Below are 24,060 nucleotides of genomic sequence, written 5' to 3' on the forward strand. Positions count from 1 at the left end.
CTCCAAGTGAAATAGTTTTTCCTAATACCCAACCTAGACCTCCCCTACTGCAACTTGAGACCATTGCTTCTTGTTCTGTCATCTGCCACCACTGAGAACAGCCTAACTCCATCCTCTGTGGGAACCCCCCTTCAGGTAGTTTAAGGCTGCTATCAAATCCCCCCTCACTCTTCTCTTCTGCAGACTAAATAACCCTACTTCCCTCAGCCTCTCCTCATATGTGCCCCAGCCCCATAATCATTTTTGTTGCCCTCCGCTGGACTCTCTCCAATTTGTCCACATCCCTTCTGTAGTGGGGGACCAAAACTGGATGCAAGACTCCAGGTGTGGCCTCACCAGTGCCAAATAGAGGGGAATAATCACTTCCCTTGATCTGCTGGTAATCCTCCTACTAATACAGCCCAATATGCCGTTGGCCTTCTTGGCAACAAGGGCACACTGCTGACTCATATCTAGCTTCTCATCCACTGTAATCCCCAGGTCCTTTTCTGAAGAACTGCTGCTTAGCCAGTCGGTCCCCAGCCTGTAGCGGTGCATGGGATTCTTCCGTCCTAAGTGCAGGACTCTGCACTTGTCCTTGTTGAACCTCATCAGATTTCTTTTGGCCCAATCCTCCAATTTGTCTAGGTCACTCTGGACCCTATCCCTACCCTCCAGCATATCTACCTCTTCCCCCAGCTTAGTGTCATCTGCGAACTTGCTGAGGGTGCAATCCATTCCATCATCCAGATCATTAATAAAGATGTTGAACAAAACCGGCCCAGGACTGACCTCTGGGCACTCCACTTGATACCAGCTGCCAACTAGACATTGAGCCGTTGATCAATACCCGTTGAGCCCGACAATCTAGCCAGATTTCTATCCACCTTATAGTTCATTCATCCAATCCATACTTTTTTCACTTGCTGTCAAGAATACTGTGGGAGACCATATCAAAAGCTTTGCTAAAGTCAAGATATATCACATCCACCGCTTTCCCCATATCCACAGAGCCAGTTATCTCATAATAGAAGGCAATTAGGTTGGTCAGGCATGACTTGCCCTTCGTGAATCCATGTTGACTGTTCCTGATCACCTTCCTCCCCTTCAAGTGCTTCAAAATGGTTTTCTTGAGGACCTGCTCCGTGATTTTTCCAGGGACTGAGGTGAGGCTGACCAGTCTGTAGTTCCCCAGGTTCTCCTTCTTCCCTTTTTTAAAGATGGGCACTATATTTACCTTTTTTCCAATCATCCGGGACCTCCCCCGATCACCACGAGTTTTCAAAGATAATGGCCAATGGCTCTGTAATCGCATCAGCCAATTCCCTCAGCACCCTCAGATGCATTAGATCTGGACCCATGGACTTGTGCATGTCCAGCTTTTCTAAATAGTCCTTAACCTGGTCTTTCACCATTGAGGGCTGCTTGCCTTCTCCCCATACTGTGTTGCCCAGGACAGCAGTGGGGGAGCTGACCTTGTCTGTGAAGACCGAGGCAAAAAAAGCATTGAGTACTTCAGCTTTTTCCACATCATCTGTCACTAGGTTGCCTCCCCCATTCATTAAGGGTCCCACACTTTCCCTGACCTTTTTCTTGTTGCTAACATACCTGTAGAAACTCTTCTTGTTACTCTTCACATCCCTTGCTAGCTGCAACTGCGGTTGTGTTTTGGCCTTCCTGATTACACCCCTGTATGCTCGAGCAATATTTTTATACTCCTCCCTAGTCATCTGTCCAAGTTTCCACTTCTTGTAAACTTCCTTTTTGTGTTTAAGATCACAGATGATTTCACTGTTAAGCCAAGCTGGTCGCCTGCCATATTTGCTGTGCTTTTCTGAAGTCCAGGGTCCATATTTTGCTACTCTCCTTTCTTCCTTTTGTGAGGATCCTGAACTCAACCATCTCATGGTCACTGCTGCACAGGTTGCCACCCACTTCTACTTCCCCTACCAATTCTTCCCTGTTTGTAAGCAGCAGGTCAAGATGAGGACGGCCCCTGGTTGGTTCCTCCAGTAGTTGCGCCATCTCGCTGTGTACTACAGACAGATGCCATTTGAGCACCTTTAGAGCAGGGAATCTCTTTGTTCAGCTACTGCTGGTAGAGGTCAGAGTGTCTTTTCTCTGAGTGGTGCCCTGTTGGCATGGCACTGAAGAAATGCTTTTTTAGAGTGGCTCATACTTAGATCATCTCCCGTGTGATTAGAAGCAACCTTCTCCTGGGCCACTGAGCTCATGTTTCCAGGCAGTCCCCTGCTTTTGGCCACTCTCAGAGATACTCACCTTCCCACTACAGGGTACTTTGCAACACCATCTCTGAAGTACTTCTGTTTCAGTCCAGCACAGGTGAGCTGCCCATCAGAAGCAGCTGATTGCAGCATGGCAGATCAGCAAAAGGGACCACAAGCAGAAAAGAAGCTGGTACAAAGGGCATCCATCTCACCCCTCCCTCGCCTACTGTTCACTTACCCACCCAAGACAGTGATACCAGTGAGAGCAGATAGCTGAATCCCCATCAGCAGCAGGTTCAGGATGCAGTTGAGCGGCTGCCAGAATTGTAATAGGATTCACCACCTTTTCTTCATGTGAAGAATTGTCTTCAGTCCAACCCCCAAATTCCTGAAGGAAAGGAAGCCATAAATCATCTTATGAAAGCTTGTAGACTTTGATTCTGGTAGACATGGTCATCTGAGATCCAGTCCTAATACCTCTGATGTAACTTTGTCTCAAAAATCAGTGCTTCACCACAGTACTGTACAAAGTTTGACAGCTAGATTATGAAAGGCCAGTTCTCAAAGCCAAGGGATATTTGAATCAGGCTGGCGTTCTTTTTAACGATGGCAAGGCAGAAATTCATCTCCATGACTTCTGCAAGGGTGTGAATAAGATACAGACATGGTATGTGGAACCTGGGACATGAGGATTACAGCATCCCACAAATTGTCCCATTCAAACTCGTTGGCCTGGAATTGGGAGTGTTCACTAGTTTCCTGAAAGTGCAGTGTCTGCACTGGATGATGTAACAGACTCAAATAACGGAAAACTGGTGCTGCAACCATATATGATGGGATTTCTGAGGCCATCCAAATTACTGAAATTTCCCAACCTGTTTTTTTCTTCGTTGAATGAAAAGTCATCTTAACTATTCCAAGAAGTATCTTGCCACTTTACCTATAAAAATGGGTTTCCTTGTTTCTTTGACCCCTGCCAGGAGGGCATCTGAACTACAAACACTGCCTATTTTCCACTGGGAGAGGAGGTGCTGTGTTTTTCCATCTGGCTTCATGGCTAAAGGTCCACAGAGTTTTACTGTTTTTATCATCATTTTGCCATCACAAAAAAAAAAAAAAAAGAGAGACAAGTGCTTAATGAGCTGTCTACACTGAACTAAGAAACTTGGCTAGTCAGCAGCACTATTCCTCAAATGCTATTCAAACTGCAGGGAAAAGACCTCAAATTCCCATTGATAAATGGAGCCTGGTGTGCATCAGAGAATCATATATGGCAAAGAGCATCATATGACCTGTTAGACATCATGTACATTTTAGGAGGTCAGCATAAATAGAAGAAACCTGTGGAATCAATGTCTGGTTACTGGACATTGCTAATCAGACCTTATGGCCTCCATTGAAGACATTTTTGGGAGAAAGGGCCTGCATGCTGTGATTGAAAATTAAGATAACACACCTGAAATAAATTTCCCTTAACTATAAATATATTGTTAGGTTATGTGCATTTCACACACTGCCCCCCAGTCACTTCTCAGGCACAAAAGGATTATCAGAAGTGCCTTCCTGAAAGACCGAAATTACCAGCTAATTTATTCTCTTGGATAGCATGTCTGGTAATTCTTCCCTCTTTTGGGTAAACATATAGCTTTCAAATGCCCCTTTCACACAAGTAAACCGAAAGTCTTGGTTAGTCAATATTGAGTTTTAAAAAGTTAGAAGAGGAAAGGGAGAGGGAAAAAAAGTACTTCTGATATTATTGCCTGTGATTGACAGCTCTGGAGACTGGACTCTGTCCTTTCCCAGGGCAGACATACTGATTAGCAAATTTGCTATTGAAGAGAAAATAAATTAAAGTGAGAGAGAGAGAGAGAGAGCGCGTTTGTGTGTAATGTTTTTTTGTTTTGTTTTTTTTGGTTGGACCTACAAAAAGTATGGTTTGCTCATTCTGCTCGTTCTGCAGTCATTTAAACAGTGATGATATTAGTCCACAGAGAGAGATGTTTTGGCTTAAAATGCTGTAAATTCAAGCTGTGAAATTAATACAGTCTAGTAAATTCAATACCATTTAAAAATAATAGAAAATGCTAAATGGAAAAGCACAAAACTGGCAGGAAAATGTTTAAGTTTAAAGCATGAGTTCACTTGTGTTTTAAAATTAGGTTTTTTTTGTTTGTTTGTTTTTTAAACACTGTAGTTTGGGGCTTTATCAGTCTCCTGCCATACACTGGTACAATCGTCCCTGTATGAAAGCAACATCACCTTCAAAAGCACCACCCCAGAATAGGAGATTTTATTAACAGCTGTTAGTAGCAGAAATAAATAGATAGCTTTAATGAATACTGTTCTATTTGAATAGAAAAGTCCTTTTCTCCTCTGCCATTCCCCAATTTTTTTTTTCCTTTTCACTTTTGACAGTCTTTAATATTTTTAATCCAAGTTGGAAAATGAGTCCTTGCTTCCAACTGTGGAGGGAAAGATGTAATACTCATTCAGAAACTCTTGCTTGGTTAAATAAATATATAAATGTAGCAAAGAAGTTGCCATACCATATAGTGTCATATTTTCTAACTTTCAAACTAAAGTATTGGTTACATGGTAATTACTTTTGGATTTATAAATTGTAATTACCTGGTAATCTCCAGAAACATGTAATTACCATGAAGTTGCATGATATTCTCTGTGTGATTAAAAATAAATGCATACATAAATTTGAGCCCTTTTAACAGTGTTACAAAATAACTGATGATAGATTGATGGCTAGGACCTCTGGCTTTGTCTGCAGAGCCCTGATCTGTGTTGGTGTTGCTTTTCCTGCAGATGCACTGAAGGAGGTTACAGAGATGACATCTCAGCTCCAAAACAGCCTGATCCGCCTGGAGAATTTCCAGAAGCTGACAGAGCTACAACATGACTTGATTGGCATTGATAACCTCATAGCACCTGGCAGAGTAGGTAACTTTCTTTGCTTAACTTCTAAAGCCTTTATTGGCTTTGATTACTTAGGAACAACATTTATATAACATACTTATTTACCTGTCACAGACTTCAACTATGTATTTATCTTAAAGCCTGTAAGGGTTCTCATAGGATATGTGTCTGTATACCAGGTCACATTTCCCCCTTGTAATGGTACTGTAAGGAACAAAAACAAAAGTAGTGCAACTTAGATTGATATTCCATTGCCCTGCTCTGAGTACAACAGGTACTTGGTGAGCCGTTATGGTTGGCCCTTGGATAAGAGGATTATGTCACCAAACAATGACCACGCTGCTAGGTCCGCTGGGTCAGTCTCTGATTTATCTCTGCTTTAGAATGGCCTGAGAGAATATGGAGAATATAGCATTGATGAGAGGAGCATCAACAGAGTAGGTACCAGTGTTAGCATTAACCCTGAATATCTGTGACTTTGGGAGGATTTTTTAGATTCTAGATATATTATTTTTCTGATTCACATATTGGTAGTGTGGCACATCAGAGAACTAATGGACAGTTTAGCGTTCTATAGGGTTAATGGGGCATTAGTTCAGTAGCCAGTATGCTAAAGTCCAGCCTTTTATCAGAAATTGCCTTTTCTCACTTATTCCAAATGGTGTTTGCAGCAAGGAGAAAGTGGGGAAAAGGAAGAGACCTCAAAACTCTGTGCACTTGGAGAAAGGCAAAGCTTGATGTAACTTTCTTTTTCCCCACAGGAATTTATCCGGGAGGGTTGCTTGTACAAGCTCACTAAAAAAGGTTTACAACAGAGGATGTTCTTTCTGGTGAGTGCTTCCTTTGCTGTCTACACATCAAGTGTCCTCAAGGCATAGCCACAAACCAAGCTGTTTTCAGGGATTGAGTCCCAGTACAGAGATGATGGAGCTCAACATGCTAACCAAAAGTTCACTGAGTTTCTTCTCATGGTATATGGAGGACAGCAGTAATCCAGTCCATTTTCTGTTTACTTACACCCATTTATTTAATTTAAGTACATTTAAAAAGCCATGTTAATATCAAGCTCCATTAGAGAAACAAAGCAAATGTTTTTAATGGAAATGGACAAAATTGGTAGAGAAAGAAACTTTATTTTCATGCTTTTAAAAGGTATTACAAACAATGGCAAACTTAAACAAAACATCTGTGTGGAAAAGGTACCGAGTAATGTCTTTTTAAGCATACAGGTTATATTCCTCCTTCCTTTGTCAGTTCTCAGATATGTTGCTGTACACAAGCAAAGGAGTCACGGGTACCAATCAGTTCAAAATTCATGGACACCTCCCTCTGCATGGCATGCTGGTAAGTAGTTTCTTTCAAAGTGCACCACAGCATTGGTTAAATAAATAAATAAGCCACTGTGCACGGAGGCCTCTTGGTGCATTCACTTCATGCAGTTATGCTGAACTAAAGTCTCAGCTGCTGGTCAGGAGTGAGGTGCTTCCAGGCTGTTGAAAGCAGCCTCGCTGCCAGGGTTGTCAAAGACCATGGAGATGTGGACTGGACCTTTTTCATGCTTTAGTCTGTGTGTGATGCCAGCGGACAAAGCACTCATTCTTTTCACCTCACTAGCAAAGCAATCTGAAGACAAACCTTGTTTAACTCTTCACTTTTGCATGACTGTTTGAGACTGATCTGGGAATGCTGATCTGTGCTGTTGTTTTTCACAACTAGCCATATCAGCTCTTTTACCCCTTCTTCTAATGGAGCTATTCTTTCTTTGTTTGACTTACAGTTAATAGTGCTGGATCCTCCGGTGAGTAATAAGATGAACCTTAGTTGGAGTTGCTCCTTTCTGACCCCATTGACTATGGCATTTACACAGCCTACAGATGTGGCACTAGAACTATAACACATAGATTCCAGTGTAGAACCAAAATAGACTTTGAGTGCTTTTGAAGTAGCTGACTTTCATACTTGTTGCAACTCTGAAGTCATGGTGTTGTGAATGAGTTCCTATCTAACCAGAGAGAACAACTTGGGTACATACCATTGCACAGTGAGTGATGAGAGAAACCTTTTTTCTTCATGTTAGGTGGAAGAGAGTGAGAATGAATGGTCTGTCCCACACTGCTTCACAATCTATTCAGCTCAGAAAACAATAGTAGTGGCAGCAAGGTATGTATTTCTTCTTCCCAGCCACAAGCAGGTAAGAGCCCTTGGATTAAACATTTGGCTGCTGATTGCAGGGGCCAGAGGAGTGCTTCATGGGCCCTCGGGAAAGCATGGTTTTGACAATAGGTTTGAAATATTCAGCATTTAAAGACCTTTTATTAATGCCATGTTACAGAAAGGAGTATTTGATCTAACCAAACCATGCATTCTTAAAGGAACAGCAGCAGAAGTGACATTGCTAGTGCATTGTTTCCTGATGAGCTGGCTGAGCTTGCAGTGAAAGCCTTTAACCAATTGATTTAAAACAGGAAAAGGGGGAAAGATACAAGTGATGCTATTTGACGATCTAAACATGGAAATATTTTAGAGAGCCAAACAAAACCCAAACCCCAGTTAAAATGTAGAAAATGAAAATGGGATTAAGAAGTGCAGAATTCCTGGGCAGATGTAATGGAGGCATTGCACAAGCCAGGAAATGAGATGAGTTCAAGGATGGCTTGTAAAGTAAACAAAGTTCGTTTCAACTTAGCCCTTTTCTCTTTTAGAAAATTGAGTGTTAGCAGCTCCCTGCTGAACAACACAACAATAAATCAAGACCTTTCCCTCATATTACAGCTTTCAGATAGATAGTAAAAGACGTGACCTAGAAGGAATGGTACATAATCCAGAGAACTGATTTACAAAAGTGAACTTTTCTTCTGCACAATATTCAGTTCTCTGTAATTTGCTTTTTTTGTAAGTGATTAGAAAATAGAATATTTACATGACCTATAAGCTAAATCTTTCAGTCTTTATTTAGTTATTACTGAGGGAAGTCTCCAGTTAATTCAATGTGAGCTTTGCCTACATAAGGATTGCAGTTGGGATTGATACATTTGCAAGGCAAAACTTCACACTAAGGTGATAAATATATGCTGTAAAAAGGACAGGATGTACAAAGAGACTGGCTAAATTAGTGAGAACCTAAACTTTTCCATTTCCAGATTTGGAGCATATAAATTTGTTACCTCAATGTTACAGTAAGGTAAACCATTGTATTTCACTACAGAATTTGTAATATTTGTTGCTAAAAAGATGCTTTTAAAACTGGATTGGTTTATTGTTTGTTGGTTTACCGTCACTCAGGTTTATTGTTTTTCTTTATACTCAAGATGTAATCTCTCTATACTCCAAATGTAAAATTTAATTTACAATTTCTACAATCTCCTAGGAACATACCCCAGTAGTTCTTGTGCATCTAAAATTCCCATGGGATTCAGTTGAAGTTATGCATGCACGGGTGATGCAGAATTGGAGCCCTTAATCTAAAGATTACATATTCTTTATAGGTTTTTTTTATTCAGCTAATTTCATAGCTCCTAATGTTAGCAAAAGCTATTGCCAAACATTTGTGAAATCAAGTTTTTAATGGCTTACTAGTCACTTATTTTATATTTTGCATATTAGCAAAAGGACTAAACGAACCCTTTTCGAGTGCTAGCTTACCTGAAAATGTCAGTTTTGAAGTTCAGCCATTTTTTAGTCAACTGTGAGCCAAAAAACCAGCTTTGAAATATGCTTAAAATCAGAAGAGTATATAATTTTTTTCACCCCGTCATAACTTGGAAATGTTTGACAGGATTTTTCTAAAACTTAAAAAAGAACAAATGCTTTGTCTTGATACTAAAAGGAAAAATTTACGCTGTAGCAACTATTCCAGAAAATAAAAAATATGACCTATGAAGTTCTTACCCAGTAATCACAGTGTCATCCATATAATCTATAAATGGTTACCATATGTTCTGGAATAAATCTTCAACATCCTTCATTCTCTGTTTTACTCTGAAGATGAAAGCTAAAATAGACATCCTTTTTAAAAGGAGTGCCATCCTTCAAATGCTTCAGTATTATCATTTTCAGTGTCATTCTACCTACCCAGTCTAAGATGCCTTCCTTTAATATGATCTTCAGTCTGAAAATATTTCTTATCTCAAAAAAAGTAGATAAGTCATAAAGCCCATATAAAGAATGATGATATTCCTTGTAATTTCATCCCAAAATATGTATGGCACACAACCCTAGAACATGTTGTTAAAATTATACAGCAGTTGAGTCTGACAGGTCTGCTGTTCATTCTCTCACCTTTTCAGTAGATTGTGTATGATTCATAAGGAAGGCTTCATAAGGAATCACTTAGTAAAGTTTCAGAGTGGTAGCTGTGTTAGTCTGTATCAGCAAAAAGAACAAGGAGTACTTGTGGCACCGTAGAGACTAACAAATTTATTTGAGCATAAGCTTTCGTGGGCTAAAACACACTTCATATGTATATATATCTTCCTACTGTATTTTCCACTGCATGCATCCGATAAAGTGGGTTTTAGTCCACGAAAGCTTATGCTCAAATAAATTTGTTAGTCTCTAAGGTGCCACAAGTACTCCTTAGTAAAGTGGTCACCAACTAAAGAGTCAGCTTTTGCCAGCAGTTACCACACATAATTATCTGAGGTTACTAGGTTTTCCTTATAGTTAGTTACCACAAATGTCTCCTATTCTATGTGATATAGGTTGGAAAATGTTGGGTTTTTTTAAAGGGCTTCTGTTTTAAAAATTTGGGTACATCAGCTCCCTTGAGAGTAGTGTCATAGCTCAGGTCTGGAGGGAATTAGGTTCAGGGGAGATCAACTTAACTAGTTACCATTGCACAGGATGGGCCAATGAGCATTGCAACTGTTCTCTATACTTTTCAAACAAGCCCAGGTTGATTTCAGATGGCAGAAGGATGGGGAGGAGTGAAATTTTCTATGACTTTGCACACTTGAAGTTGTGGAACTTAAATCCCTGTCAGGAAAGCTGCTTCTGTTGCTATATGATAAACTGTGAACAAACATCATATTTTGGTAGCTCAAAATGCTGGGATATCAAAGTTCATCTTGATTCAAAAATCTAGCACTATGTCCCAGTCCAAAACCAGGATGCTTAGCCAGCAGCACTCTTTGTTTTGCAGTACCCGTCTGGAGATGGGGAAGTGGATGGAAGACCTAAACATGGCGATTGAAATGGCCAAAAAATCTAGTGAGAAATATGACACGTTTTTGGAAAGCTCCATGTGTAATCGCTCTAACAGTAAGTAGCATTTTCCTTCTTTATTGACATAATGCAAATGGTGCTGTGATCTCTGCATCTTCCAAATTCTCAGACAGGAAGGATAAGTGGTATATACTAATGGAGTGCTGTTTCCTTATTTTCCTTAGAGTAGACTCCCCTAGCTAGAGTGATGTTTCTGGTATTTTGAGACTCAGCAGATAGAAGTTTGTGCTGCAAAGCAATAATGTGTTTTGCATGGTCCATAATCCCCTTAACCATCTCTTATTTTGGAGAATATTCCTCTGTTTAACCACACAGTGCTTTTTCCAGTCCATAGAAGCTGGTATCTTTGATGGACAAGAAGTTCCTGACAGCCTCTCGTAGACTGAAAACTGTGTGTTTTTACCGTGGTCTGTGATGAAGCATGTGACATTCCTTTTTTCAGTGAATTTTCTCTGTTGCACAGTGAGAAGGGGCTCTTTCCAAGTCACATGCTTCTCTGGATGTGATATTGTAAAACATATGCTCAGCGTTTTAATACAAGCTGCATTTTTTATTTCTATGAGTCAGATATCCCAAACACAGTTGGATCGTGACAGCCAGAATGATCTGTTCAGTGTGACTTTCAGGAGCTATGTAACAAATTCATGCTGATGTCTGTTAGTGTTGGGTAGGTTCAAGAAAAAGTTGCAGACGTTCCGAGGAATCCCAGTTTCTGCCACAGGCTATGTATCACAGTTTTCTTAAACTGCCGCTGAATTCTCCTCCCCCAGGATCCTCTGATGAGGTCTCTCTAGAGCAGGAATCCGAAGATGACATACAGTCTTCTCGTAGCTCCCTGGACAGGCAGAGCCACCACCGTGCCAACACTACAATGCACGTGTGCTGGTACCGCAACACCAGTGTCTCCATGACTGACCACAGTGTGGCCGTCGAGGTACCCTATAGGGCACAGCTCTCACTTCTCAATGTCTGTCTCAACTCATTCACCACCTGATCTTCCTCCAGTATACGTTTGTTACCATCAGTCATTTCTGTGGTGATCAGAGAGAGAGAGAGTGAGTGAGTGAAAGGTTAATAAATGTTTGAACATGCATGTGTGTCTGTGTGTATACATGTACACATGTTGCTACCCCACCACAGTGTTCTTATTCAAGGGAGTGTTTTGAAGAAGAAAAATGTAAAAGGAAAACTAGGAAACTTCTAGGACAGAATTTTTAACTTGAGTTTCTTGAGATCCTCAGCCTCTCCAGAGGGAACTGGCTATTTTTCTCTTTCTGCCAATGGTGTTCTAGTTTAGGGCCAATCCTGAGCTACCACACCCTGGGATTGGGTGCTAATTAGCTACTGTACTTCGTTCATTGTCCCTGGACTTAGAAACTGCTTTACTCTCAATATTTTCATAAAGTTGAACTATTTCTCCTTCGAGAGGGCCTCTGCATATTCCCATTTGTGCGATGTACCCTCCCCTGAACCAGCCCTGCTGAGCTTTGGGAAGCAGGGAGTGCCATTTCCATTCAACATTTGTCTAAGGCCTGGTCTACACTACGAGTTTAGGTCGACTTTAGCAGCGTTAAATCGAATTAAGCCTGGACACGTTCACACGACGAAGCCCTTTCTTTCGACTTAAAGGGCCCTTTAAACCGGTTTCTTTACTCCACCTCCGACGAGGGGATTAGCGATAAAATCGGCCTTAGCGGGTTGGAATTGGGGTAGTGTGGACGGAATTCGACGTTATTGGCCTCCGGGAGCTATCCCACAGTGCTTCATTGTGACCGCTCTGGACAGCACTCTCAACTCAGATGCACTGACCAGGTAGACAGGAAAAGCCCCGCGAACGTTTGAATTTCATTTCCTGTTTGCTCAGCGTGGAGATCACAGGTGACCACGCAGAGCTCATTAGCACAGGTAACCATGATGGAGTCCCAGGATTGCAAAAGAGCTCCATCATGGACCGAACGGGAGGTACGGGATCTGCTCGCCATATGGGGAGATGAATCAGTGCTAGCTGAACTCCGTAGCAGTAAACGAAATGGCAAAATATTAGAAAAGGTCTCCAAGGCCATGAAGGACAGAGGCCATAACAGGGACGCACAGCAGTGCCGCGTGAAAATTAAGGAGCTAAGGCAAGCCTACCACAAAGACAGAGAGGCAAACGGAAGGTCCGGGGCAGAGCCGCAAACATGCCGCTTCTACGCGGAGCTGCATGCCATGCTAGGGGGTGCAGCCACCACTACCCCAACCATGTGCTATGACTCCCTCACTGGAGAAACACACAGGGAAGCGGGTTCGGGGTACGAGGAAGATGAGGATGAAGATAATGTAGATAGCTCACAGCAGCAAGGAAGCAGAGAAACCGGTTTCCCCAACAGCCAGGATATGTTTATCACCCTGGACCTGGAACCAGTAACCCCCGAACTCACCCAAGGCGTGCTCCCAGACCCTGAGGGCACACAGGGGACCTCTGGTGAGTGTACCTTTGTAAATATTACACATGGTTTAAAAGCAAGCGTGTTTAATGATTAATTTGCCCTGGCAATCGCGGCCAGTACAGCTACTGGAAAAGTCTGTTAACGTGTATGGGGATGGAGCGGAAATCCTCCAGGGACATCTCCAGAAAACTCTCCTTCATGTACTCCCAAAGCCTTTGCAAAAGGTTTCTGGGGAGGGCTGCCTTATCCCGTCCGCCATGGTAGGACACTTTACCACGCCAGGCCGGTAGCACGTAGTCTGGAATCATTGCATAACAAAGCATGGCAGCGTATGGTCCCGGTGTTTGCTGGCATGCAGACAACATCCATTCCTTATCGCTCTTTGTTATCCTCAGGAGAGTGATATCATTCACGGTCACCTGGTTGAAATGGGGCGATTTTATTAAGGGGACATTCAGAGGTGCCCCTTCCTGCTCTGCTGAACAGAAATGTTCCCCGCTGTTAGCCACGCGGTGGGGGGGAGGGGTGATCATCCCCAATAATTGGGTGTGGGGGGGGAGGGGGGTTAGTTGGGTTTGTGCTGCATGTTAACCCGGAAACCGCAGCCCCTCCTTTTACATTGCAAACCCATTTTAAATGGCCAACCCAACGGGTGCTTGGTATGGGAAATGAGGGCGCTACTGTTTGAAACCATTCCCACATGTTAAGAAGGTTAAAAAAGCCAAAAGACTGTGGCTTACCATGGCTGCCTGCAAGCCAAAATCTGTGGCCTGGCACTGCGTGAGTGATCTCTCACACCAAACCGGCAGGCCCTCAATATAAGAGGAAAAATGCGACCTTGTAATTAAAGCACATGTGCTGTGTAATGTGAACAGCAAACTTTAATGTGAGTGTACCCATTGTTCTCTAAAATGTGTCTTTTTTAACCACCTCTCCCTTCTCCTCCACCACCTGCAAATGTTTCTCCTTCACAGAGGCTAGTGAAAATTAGACGGAGAAAACGGCAGACTCGGGATGATATGTTCACGGAGCTCCAGATGTCCTCCCACGCTGAAAGAGCACAGCAGAATGCATGGAGGCAGTCAATGTCAGACTACAGAAAAGCACAGTATGAACGAGAGGAGAGGAGGCGGGCTGAATCGCGGGATGAACAGAGCAAGTGGCGGGCTGAAGATGATAGGTGGCGTCAGCTTGCAGACAGAAGGCAAGAGTCGATGCTCCGGCTGCTGGAGCATCAAACTGATATGCTCCAGCGTATGGTTGAGCTGCAGGAAAGGCAGCAGGAGCAGAGACCGCCGCTACAGCCCCTGTGTAACCAACAGCCCTCCTCCCCAAGTTCCATAGCCTCCTCACCCAGACGCCCAAGAACACGGTGGGGGGGCCTCCGGCCACCCGGTCACTCCACCCCAGATGATTGCCCGAGCATCAGAAGGCTGGCCTTCAATAAGAGTTAAAGTTTTAAACTGCAGTGTGTCCTTTTCCTTCCCTCCTCCCCCACCCATCCCGGGCTACCTTGGCAATTATCCCCCTAGTTGTGTGATGAAGTAATAAAGAATGCATGAATGTGAAGTAACAATGACTTTATTGCCTCTGCAAGTGGTGCTCGAAGCGGGGAGGGGAGGGTGGGGTGGTTGGTTTACAGGGAAGTAGAGTGAACCGGGTGGGGGGGAGGGGCGGAGGGTTCATCAAGGAGAAACAAACAGAAATTTCACACCGTAGCCTGGCCAGTCACAAAATTCGTTTTCAAAGCTTCTCTGATGCGCACCGCGCCCTGCTGTGCTCTTCTAACCGCCCTGGTGTCTGGCTGCGCGTAATCAGCGGATTTGCCTCAACCTCCCACCCCGCCATAAATGTCTCCCCCTTACTCTCACAGATATTGTGGAGTGCACAGCAAGCAGCAATAACAATGGGGATATTCTTTTCGCTGAGGTCTGAGCGAGTCAGTAAGCTGCGCCAACGCGCTTTTAAACGTCCAAATGCACATTCCACCACCATTCGGCACTTGCTCGGCCTGTAGTTGAACAGGTCCTGACTACTGTCCAGGCTGCCTGTGTACGGCTTCATGAGCCATGGCATTAAGGGGTAGGCTGGGTCCCCAAGGATCACGATAGGCATTTCAACATCCCCAATGGTTATTTTCTGGTCCGGGAAGAAAGTCCCTTCCTCCAGCTTTCGAAACAGAGCAGAGTGCCTGAAGACGCGAGCATCATGTACCTTTCCCGGCCATCCCACGTTGATGTTGGTGAAACGTCCCTTGTGATCCACCAGGGATTGCAGCAGCATTGAAAAGTACCCCTTGCGGTTTATGTACTCGGTGGCTTGGTGCTCCGGTGACAAGATAGGCATATGGGTTCCGTCTATCGCCCCACCACAGTTTGGGAATCCCATTGCAGCAAAGCCATCCACTATGGCCTGCACGTTTCCCAGAGTCCCTACCCTTGATATCACCAGGTCTTTCATTGCCCTGGCAACTTGGATCACAGCAGCCCCCACAGTAGATTTGCCCACTCCAAATTGATTCCCGACTGACCGGTAGCTGTCTGGCGTTGCAAGCTTCCACAGGGCTATCGCCACTCACTTCTCAACTGTGAGGGCTGCTCTCATCCTGGTATTGTGGCGCTTCAGGGCAGGGGAAAGCAAGTCACAAAGTTCCATGAAAGTGCCCTTACGCATGCGAAAGTTTTGCAGCCACTGGGAATCGTCCCACACCTGCAGCACGATGCGGTCCCACCAGTCTGTGCTTGTTTCCCGGGCCCAGAATCGGCGTTCCACGGCATGAACCTGCCCCAGTAACACCATGATTTGCACATTGCTGGGGCCTGTGCCTTGTGAGAGGTCTATGTCCATGTCAATTTTCTCATTACTCTCGTCGCCGCGCTGCAATCGCCTCCTCGGCTGGTCCTGGTTTTGCTTTGGCATGTCCTGGCTCTGCATATACTCCAGGACAATGCGCGTGGTGTTCATAGTGCTCATAATTGCCGCGGTGATCTGAGCGGGCTCCATGATCCCAGTGCTATGGCGTCTGGTCTGAAAAAAGGCGCGAAACTAGTATCTGACGGACGGAGGGAGGGAGGGGCGAGTGACGACATGGCGTACAGGTACAGGGAATTAAAATCAACAAAGGTGGCTGTGCGTCAGGGAGAAACACAAACAACTGTCACACAGAATGGCCCCCCCCAAAGATTGAACTCAAAACCCTGGGTTTAGCAGGCCGTTGATTTCACGGAGGGAGGGGGAAGCAAATGAATACAGAACAAATCTATTTTTTACACCTTAAGCTGGCAGACGACGGTGCAGCATGACTGATAGCCCTCGGCATCTTCTGGGTGCTTGGCAGAAAATACTGGGCGCTTGGCAGAAAATAGCATACTACGACTGATAGCCATCATCATCAAGACAGTTCGATAGGACTGAGCATATCTGCCCAGGTGCCCATGATTGACAGCCACTGCAGTACGATGACGATGGATACCAGTCGTAATATACCATCTTCTACCAAAAGGCAAGGGGCTGCTGCTGTATGCAATGCAGCCCCATGTCTGCCAGCCCCACGTCTGCCAGCACCCAGATTGCTGATGAAGGCTACCAGTCATACTGCACCATCTACTGCCAAAAGGCAATTAGCTGCTGCTGTGTAGCAATGCAGTACCACGTCTGCCGGCACCCAGAGGACATATGGTGATGGTGAGCTGAGCTGAGCGGGCTCCATGCTTGGCGTGGTATGTTGTCTGCACAGGTAACCCAGGTAAAAAGGCGCGAATCGATTGTCTGCCGTTGCTCTGACTGAGGGGGAGGTTCCTGACGACATGTACCCAGAACCCCCCGCGACACTGTTTTGCATCATTCAGGCATTGGGATCTCAACCCAGAATTCCAATGGGCAGCGGAGACTGCGGGAACTGTGGGATAGCTACCCACAGTGCAACGCTCCAGAAGTCGACGCTAGCCTCGGTACTGTGGACGCAGTCCGCCGACTTAATGCACTTAGAGCATTTTATGTGGGGACACACACAATCGGCTGTATACAACCGATTTCTATAAAACCCGCTTCTATAAATTCGACCTAATTTCGTAGTGTAGACATACCCTAAGTTTATCAAGCTGTTTATAGAGACTTGTTCTATATTAGCTGGTGTGCCAGTATTCAGTGTGTTAGAGCTCACTCTCCCTGTGTTTACACTATAAAAATCTGTAGGGCTGCCACCTGGATTTCTGTACACACACAGCATTACTCTTGACTTTGTATCTAGATTTGAGGCTTCCTTTGGGAGGCAGTTCTGCAATCCTTGTTTAGTTAAATCTCCCTGGCCCACCTTCCAGGAGGATCGTACTGCTTGCTAGATTCCCACAAGTGGGAATATGTAGTAGTTGCCTTGAAGGAGAAAACATGGTTACTTTAGTACCTTCGCATATTTCCACCTTCTTATCTTCCTGAGAGTTCTGTTCTCAAAGCACTCAGGTTTAATGGAAGGAAGTGCAGCTGGGCATTAAAATGGAGCACCTAGATTTTCATGGTTTACATAGCAAACTAATAAGCTCATTGTTGGAAGTTTTATAAACCTTTTACATTGGCGTGGAGACCATGAGTTTGTCATCTTGCCAGCAGGCAAACTGGATCCCGTTTGAAGGAACCTGGCCTTGCTTCCTTTGGCAAATTTATGAATGCCACCAGATCACTGTGATATCTGAAGTGCTGTGAACTTTATACCACTGACTCTAGGATTGCAGTATGAGTTCTCCCAGCACCTTTTTGCTTTGCTCTGTATTTCAGATTCTAATACAATGACTTTTTCACATTTCTTTGTCATTTAACAGATGCTTTTCTTACATCACTTTTTCTTTTTCTAAAGCTTTATTTTCTCTCTCTCTTGGCTCAGTTTTCTGTTTTCTTGCTGTTTCTCCAGAGCTTTCTCCTCACTATTTGCTGGGCCAGACCCATCGGCCCAACACAATCACCCATGTTTGCTGGTACCGGAACCAGAGCCTATCCCTCTCTGATTACTTATGCATGATGCAGGTAAAAACACCTCTAAAACACTGAGTTGAGTCCAAAGCAGAAAAAAATTCTAGTTCCTCTCACCTACGTTCCTCTCACCTACTTTCCTCTCCCCTGCACCATAAACATTGTGCAAGTGTGAGAATGCCTGACACATTCAGAATGGAAGTTGTGATGTTTGGTGATTGGTGCGGAAGTCCATTGATATCTTTGTCTCACCTTCCAAAAATAGCCCTGATATCCTTTCAGTTTATGCTACACCAACCTAAACTCTGGGCTTTCTTTTTCTTTTTCATTGGATATAAAACTAATATGCTGTAATTTCTTCCTGTAGTTTTAGCCACATCTGTTTCTCATCTCACTGTACCACTATTGTATTACTCAGGTTCCAATATACCAGTATATTAACTTAAATAATGCTTCCCTGCAACATGCTGTCCACTCCTAGCTCAGCTTTATGTAGTCGTATCCTGGTCCAGAACCCCAATGTCAATCAAGAATCCTTTTTTGCTTGTTTCTTCTCATGTTTTATTTTTGATCTCGCTCAAATAAACTGAATGCAGTGTCTTGGTGGATGTTGCCACTTAATTCTTAGCATGTTTCAGGAAGACAGGATGCGGACGGTGACAATGGTAGGGCTAGATTTTTGGGGAGCCCTTTTTCAAGATCATTCTCTTCTTAGTGAGGTGCTATGGATGGTAAATCATTGGTATAATAGAATTAGAAACCCATACAGTAACAATTGGTAAATAATCACATAATCAAGTTCAACCATCTTCTGTTGAGGTGAAAATGCCATGCATATTTAACTGTTTTGCAATGTGAAAGCAGACCATTTTGTGTAGGTGGCAAATTGACAATGCAAAAATGCACTAAGGCATTCCATCAGTAACTGGAACATCCTAGAAGTCTCTCAAAGCATAGGAAAAAGACTGTCTGTTAATTGTTCTGCATTGTCTAGAAGCAGCCACAATAGGGAACATCAGTCAGCATATGGAATAGTGCCAGCAGCAGCATTTGTCTTGTTCTTGGGGAGAGTGATCAGTGATCTCACATTGGTTTTCTTTTTCTTCATTGCTAGAATCAGCTTTCAGGGTACCTGCTGAGGAAATTCAAAAATAGTAATGGCTGGCAAAAGCTCTGGGTTGTCTTCACCAACTTCTGTTTGTTCTTCTACAAAACTCACCAGGTATGCTATAGTAGTGGAACAATATGGGGACAAGGGGAGAGATACTGGACGGAAGACACAGATATAACTCTTTACTGTCCTCTAGGTGCATTTTGCAACCATCTATCATCTGCACTGAATTTGGAGCCTAACTCCAAAGGCATGTAGCAAGAAAAATAGCCAGCAGCAATTAATGGAGTCAGGCTCCCTAAGGCTAAGGGCCTTTCTATCGCAGTTTTAATCAGAATATCCTGTTTTGTAAGTGGGAAGTGTGAGGGGTGGGAGTCTCTTGAAGTAGAGGCTAAAGGAGGTCAAGTTGATTAATGAACCTTTCACCTACACCTTTCCTCTTCCTTTGTGTTTAGATGCCAGTCCAATCTTCCCCACTCCTTTTAAAGTTCAGCACAACTAATGATTTGAAATAGGCCTCAGGAATTCCTGTGACAGTGGAGTGATTTGTGAATGTTGCCACAATGCTACCTGCTCCTTCAGTCCTCATTAGCCCAGTAAACCTCTTTCATGTTATATGGGCTTCTTGCCTTGAGGAAACAGTGTTATTGGGAACAAAATCTTTGTTTTGCTGTGGGAATAGTGCTCTGGATTTGAGAGAGACAGTGGGGGAAATCCAGGAGACAGTGAGAGGCAGGGGAATAGAGGCATGTAATTTTATTAAAATAATTAAGCAAGCTTGGGGAAAATTTCATCATAATTTACAACATACGGGTCTCAAAATAGATGGAAAGGCAGCTTCTCTTATCACCCCCTGCTAAGAGAAAATAAAGCCATTCTTGACTGTACAATATGAAAGATCAAACACATGCTCTGCGATTGCTGTCCATGTGCTGACTGGTAAAGGATGGCTTTCACCAAGAACTGCACTATTTGGCTATGTTCCAGGATGATTATCCATTGGCCAGTCTCCCACTACTTGGCTACACAGTCAGCACCCCAGTGGAGGCAGATGGCATTCAGAAGGATTATGTCTTCAAGTTGCAGTTCAAGTCCCATGTGTATTTCTTCAGGGCCGAGAGCAAGTACACCTTTGAGAGGTAAATTTATGCTTCCTGCATCCATCTCAGAGTCTAATATTTGCTTTAGCCACCAGTGGGTAGTCCAGAGTTGAGATTTTAGATCCCAGTCCTTGTTGCTGTGCACAATCCAAGTACCCCCATGGGGATCCCCTGGGTTCCTAGAAAGAGGGAATCCTTTCCCTCACCATCCCTGATGGCTGCAAAGCTCCTCTGTGGTTACTGCTTCAGACCTCTACTCCTTTCTGAGGGGAATAGTTGGTGGCATGTACCAGCTTCCAAGTTTCCCCCGGGGTGCCCAGGCCCTTCCCCCAAGCTCCCACCCCTGCCCTGCCTCTTCCCACCCCGGCTCCGCCCCCCCTCTACCCCTTCCCCAAGCCCCCAGTTCCACTCCGTCTCTTCCTGTCCAATTCCACCCCCAAGCGTGCCCCATCCTCGCTCCTCCCCCTCCCAGAGCCTCCTGCACGCCGTGAAATAGCTGATCTGCAGCGGGCGGGAGGCGCTGGGAGGGAGGGGGAGGAGTTGATTGGTGGGGCCACTGGCAGGCAGGAGGCTGCTGGGAGGGGGAGGGAGGGGAGCTTGGCTGCTGGTCGGTCCTGGAGCACCCACAGAGTTGGCGCCTATGGCTGGTGGTTCTGCCTAGTTGGAGATCCAACTTCCTTCTCTACTGTGACATACTAGAAATCCCAATGAATCTGGGTAATGTAGCATGTGTGGAGGTATATACCCTCTGTGTGGTGCCCATTACCTTGCCCACCATACCCAGTATATCCACACTGGGCCCAGGCAGCCTTTGACATACAGTTCATTGAGAGAGGTTATTATTTAGGTACAGCAGAAATCTTTTTGTTTTTCAAAGAGAGAGGGGGCCTGGTATACAGGTTAGAACACACGGCTGGGAGTTAGGAGTTCTGTGTTCTATTGCTGTCTTTGCAACTGTCTTGCCCCGTGACATTTTTTGAATGCTGTTTGTACTGCAATACATTCATACTCAAAACTTACATTTTAAATTATACTGTATGCAAGAGAACTAGGTGCAATTTTATACACCAGTCAATTGAACCAGAAAACTGAGTTTCTTCTAGAAAGCAGGAACATAATCTCTTGGGCCAATATTTGGGGAGGGATAGCTCAGTGGTTTGAGCATTGGCCTGCTAAACCCAGGGTTGAGTTCAATCCTTGAGGGGGCCACTTAAGGATCTGGGGCAAAAATCAGTACTTGGTCCTGCTAGTGAAGGCACGGGGCTGGACTCGATGACCTTTCGGGGTCCCTTCCAGTTCTATGAGATAGGTATATCTCCATATATTATTATTTTGTGTTCTCCCTATATTCCTTCTACCTCCTGTAAGGAAAGAGAAGTCTCCCCATCCCCACTTGAGAGCATCAAACTCTTGTCAGCAAGTCTCATATTGTATGGGTCACAGTGTTCTGGAATAGTTCCAACCCTGAGTCCCTATCTTTTTGACTTTTTCAGAAAGTAAGTTTAAGAAAAATCTCCAAGCCACATATAATTGATTTAGAGTTTTTCTCATAATTGCCGTGTTTTTCCCAGTAACAGGATTCCTAGAAGTAGTGATTTCCAGAATGATAGCGAGAGTGGGACATTTTTTACCCATTTTATAAGAGTTTCTTTCCATACTTTAAAGAGGTACAGTCTCAAATAGTTCTCAGTGGCCAAGGATGACCTCTTAAATGAAGAGAGCTGTCCTAATAAAAATACAGGAGAATCCAGTGAGCCTGAATACAAAACCAGGTGCATGGTGCTAACTTCCCAAAACAAGACTGCCCTTGGGCAGCATCACCCACAGTGGGTTCAGTCTTCTCTTCAGGCAGGGCCCAAGCCCAGTACAGTTTACTCCAGGGAACAGGAGAGAGAGACAATTTCTGTATAATTTTCATACTGCATTTTTCTAATACAATCTCTAGTGGACATTTTAGGTATTGCCTTGTGGCCTCCATTCCAATGTTGGTTATCTCCAGAGGTATCCTCCCAGGTTTCTCTGACCTTGGGTCTATCAAAAGATCATTTAGTAACTTGTTCATGGAAGATATTAATCCTTTTCACAGTCCTAAGACTCTTAGAATAGACTTGAGGGGCTTGAAAGTGTTAGATAGACATTTATCTAACAAACATGAGTCAGTGAAATGTCTCAACTGGAGAAAGGCAATTAAACTAGATCTAGGGCAGGGGTTCTCAGACTGGGGGTTATGAGGTTATTACATGGGGGGGTCACAAGCTGTCAGCCTCCACTCCCAAACCCTGCTTCACCTCCAGCATTTATAATACTGTTCAATATAAAAAAAGTGTTTTTAATTTATAAAGGGGGTCACACTCAAAGGCTTACTGTGTGAAAGGGGTCACCAGTATGAAAGTTTGAGAACGACTGATCTAGGGACTCCTTATGTGAGTCTGTGAATGATTATCCAAAGGGCCAAATATGTCTGCAAGTTATTTGGTGCCAGCTGCTCTCCATACCTTGAATATAAAGTTGGCTGTTTGATTGAAATATGGAGTGGTTCAAAATAAACTTCCATGGTGTTAGTGATGAGAAATCACTTGACTGTTTGCAGGTTGTCCTCCCATATAACTATTGGGGAAAGAGTCTGATAATCAGGGTAATTGCCTTATTGAAGGAAGAAAACATAAAACTTCCTCACTCCTGGAAACTGCTGGCTCCTGAAGAGAATTACACTCCCTCTAATGCAATGCAGTTGACAAGCCAATACCTGCTTCAAGCCCACAACTACATGACCCTCCCTCTTTTTTATATATATTTCTAGGTTGCAATAGGCTAGTTAGCATCCTTTGTGGAACTTTAACTTTCCAAATAGTGTTCAGATTCTGAGACATTTTAACACGTTACCCTCAGTTTGTTCATTAATGTAAGGACATTACACACACTGTGTGATGCTGATCAGATCCTTTCACCTCTCTTTGTACCCCGTTTTTCCCTCTGCAGTAAAATGGTGTTCAGACTGCCTACTTCACATGGGTTTGCAAGCCTTAGTGTTTTTACAGGGTATGTGTTTGTACTTTGACTTGGGGGGTGATTCCCAGCTTGAGGAGACATCCCGCGCTAGCTCTGATTGAGGTAGCTTACTAAAAATAGAATGTAGCCATGGCAGGGGGAGCAATGGGAAGGGCTAGCTGACCTGAGTACATATCTAGCAACTGTTGGGCATGTACTTGGGTTGGGTAGTGCCTCCTCTACTCATGCTACCATGGCTATGCCCTCTATTCAGCATGCTAGCTCAGGTCTCCTCAACCTGGGAATCACTCTCCCACCACCACCCCCCAGCTCAAAGTGAAGACATACCCAAAGCATTTGAAGATCCTTGGATGAAAGCGTGATATAGGAGTGCAAGCTATTTTTGTACTGTAGAAATTCTCCATAGATCAGCAGCCAATTCAATACATTTGAACCCAGAAATGTTTTGTAAGCAAAGGACGTGGCCTTGAATGTTGTAAATGTTCTGTTGTTCCTCTCTTGCCAGGTGGATGGAAGTGATTAAGAGAGCCACAAATTCTCCAGGGAGATCGAGCCTGTTGATTCCCATGGATGAAAACGATATTCACACAAACTGAAGGGGGCAGAGCTGGGTCTCTGCTGTAGACATCTGTAGTGCGGTGGGATGGAACAAGGAGTGGGGGGGTTGATAAAGCAGTAACATGAGATGCTTGTTTCCACCTGGTGTGGAAGTTAGATGGACAAGGGGAGTGATGAACTGGGGTCACATCAGGTTAGACTGGACTAGAAGATATAAAGTCTGCTACAGTCAAAGCTAACTGGAGAGGTAATGAACCTTAACAATGGCTGCAAAATTCCTATTCTGTGGGAATCCCATGGTTTGCTGCCTGCATGCCATTGCGTTCCAGTTATGGGTTCTGTATGGTATACATTGGCATGTCCTGATGGAGACAGATGGACATGTTCATTGTGATTGGGTGTGTCAATTGTGTTTCTTGGTCCATAACTGCGGATATCAGGCTTTCTGGCTCCCGGGAGTTCCCTTCTGACACTCAGTGTGGCTAAACCTCTGGACTGTCAGCTGCCATAGCTTCAACCTGCTGGCCACAAAC

General features: G+C 44.1%; 1 protein-coding gene across 1 annotated transcript in view; it reads left to right on the plus strand.

Moving 5' to 3' along the window:
- Positions 1 to 23,565, plus strand: part of FARP2 (FERM, ARH/RhoGEF and pleckstrin domain protein 2) — a 229,590-nt gene extending 206,025 nt beyond the window's left edge. Inside the window, exons 20-28 of the mRNA XM_065411292.1 lie at positions 5,025 to 5,155; positions 5,897 to 5,965; positions 6,390 to 6,479; positions 7,213 to 7,295; positions 10,276 to 10,394; positions 11,129 to 11,292; positions 18,864 to 18,971; positions 19,848 to 19,999; positions 23,475 to 23,565. Coding sequence (XP_065267364.1) covers positions 5,025 to 5,155; positions 5,897 to 5,965; positions 6,390 to 6,479; positions 7,213 to 7,295; positions 10,276 to 10,394; positions 11,129 to 11,292; positions 18,864 to 18,971; positions 19,848 to 19,999; positions 23,475 to 23,565 — 1,007 coding nt within the window. The remainder of the gene's footprint in view (positions 1 to 5,024; positions 5,156 to 5,896; positions 5,966 to 6,389; positions 6,480 to 7,212; positions 7,296 to 10,275; positions 10,395 to 11,128; positions 11,293 to 18,863; positions 18,972 to 19,847; positions 20,000 to 23,474) is intronic.
- Positions 23,566 to 24,060: the final 495 nt, after the last annotated feature.

The sequence above is a fragment of the Emys orbicularis genome, chromosome 9 (assembly GCF_028017835.1).
Source record: "Emys orbicularis isolate rEmyOrb1 chromosome 9, rEmyOrb1.hap1, whole genome shotgun sequence".
Lineage (NCBI taxonomy): Eukaryota > Metazoa > Chordata > Testudines > Emydidae > Emys > Emys orbicularis.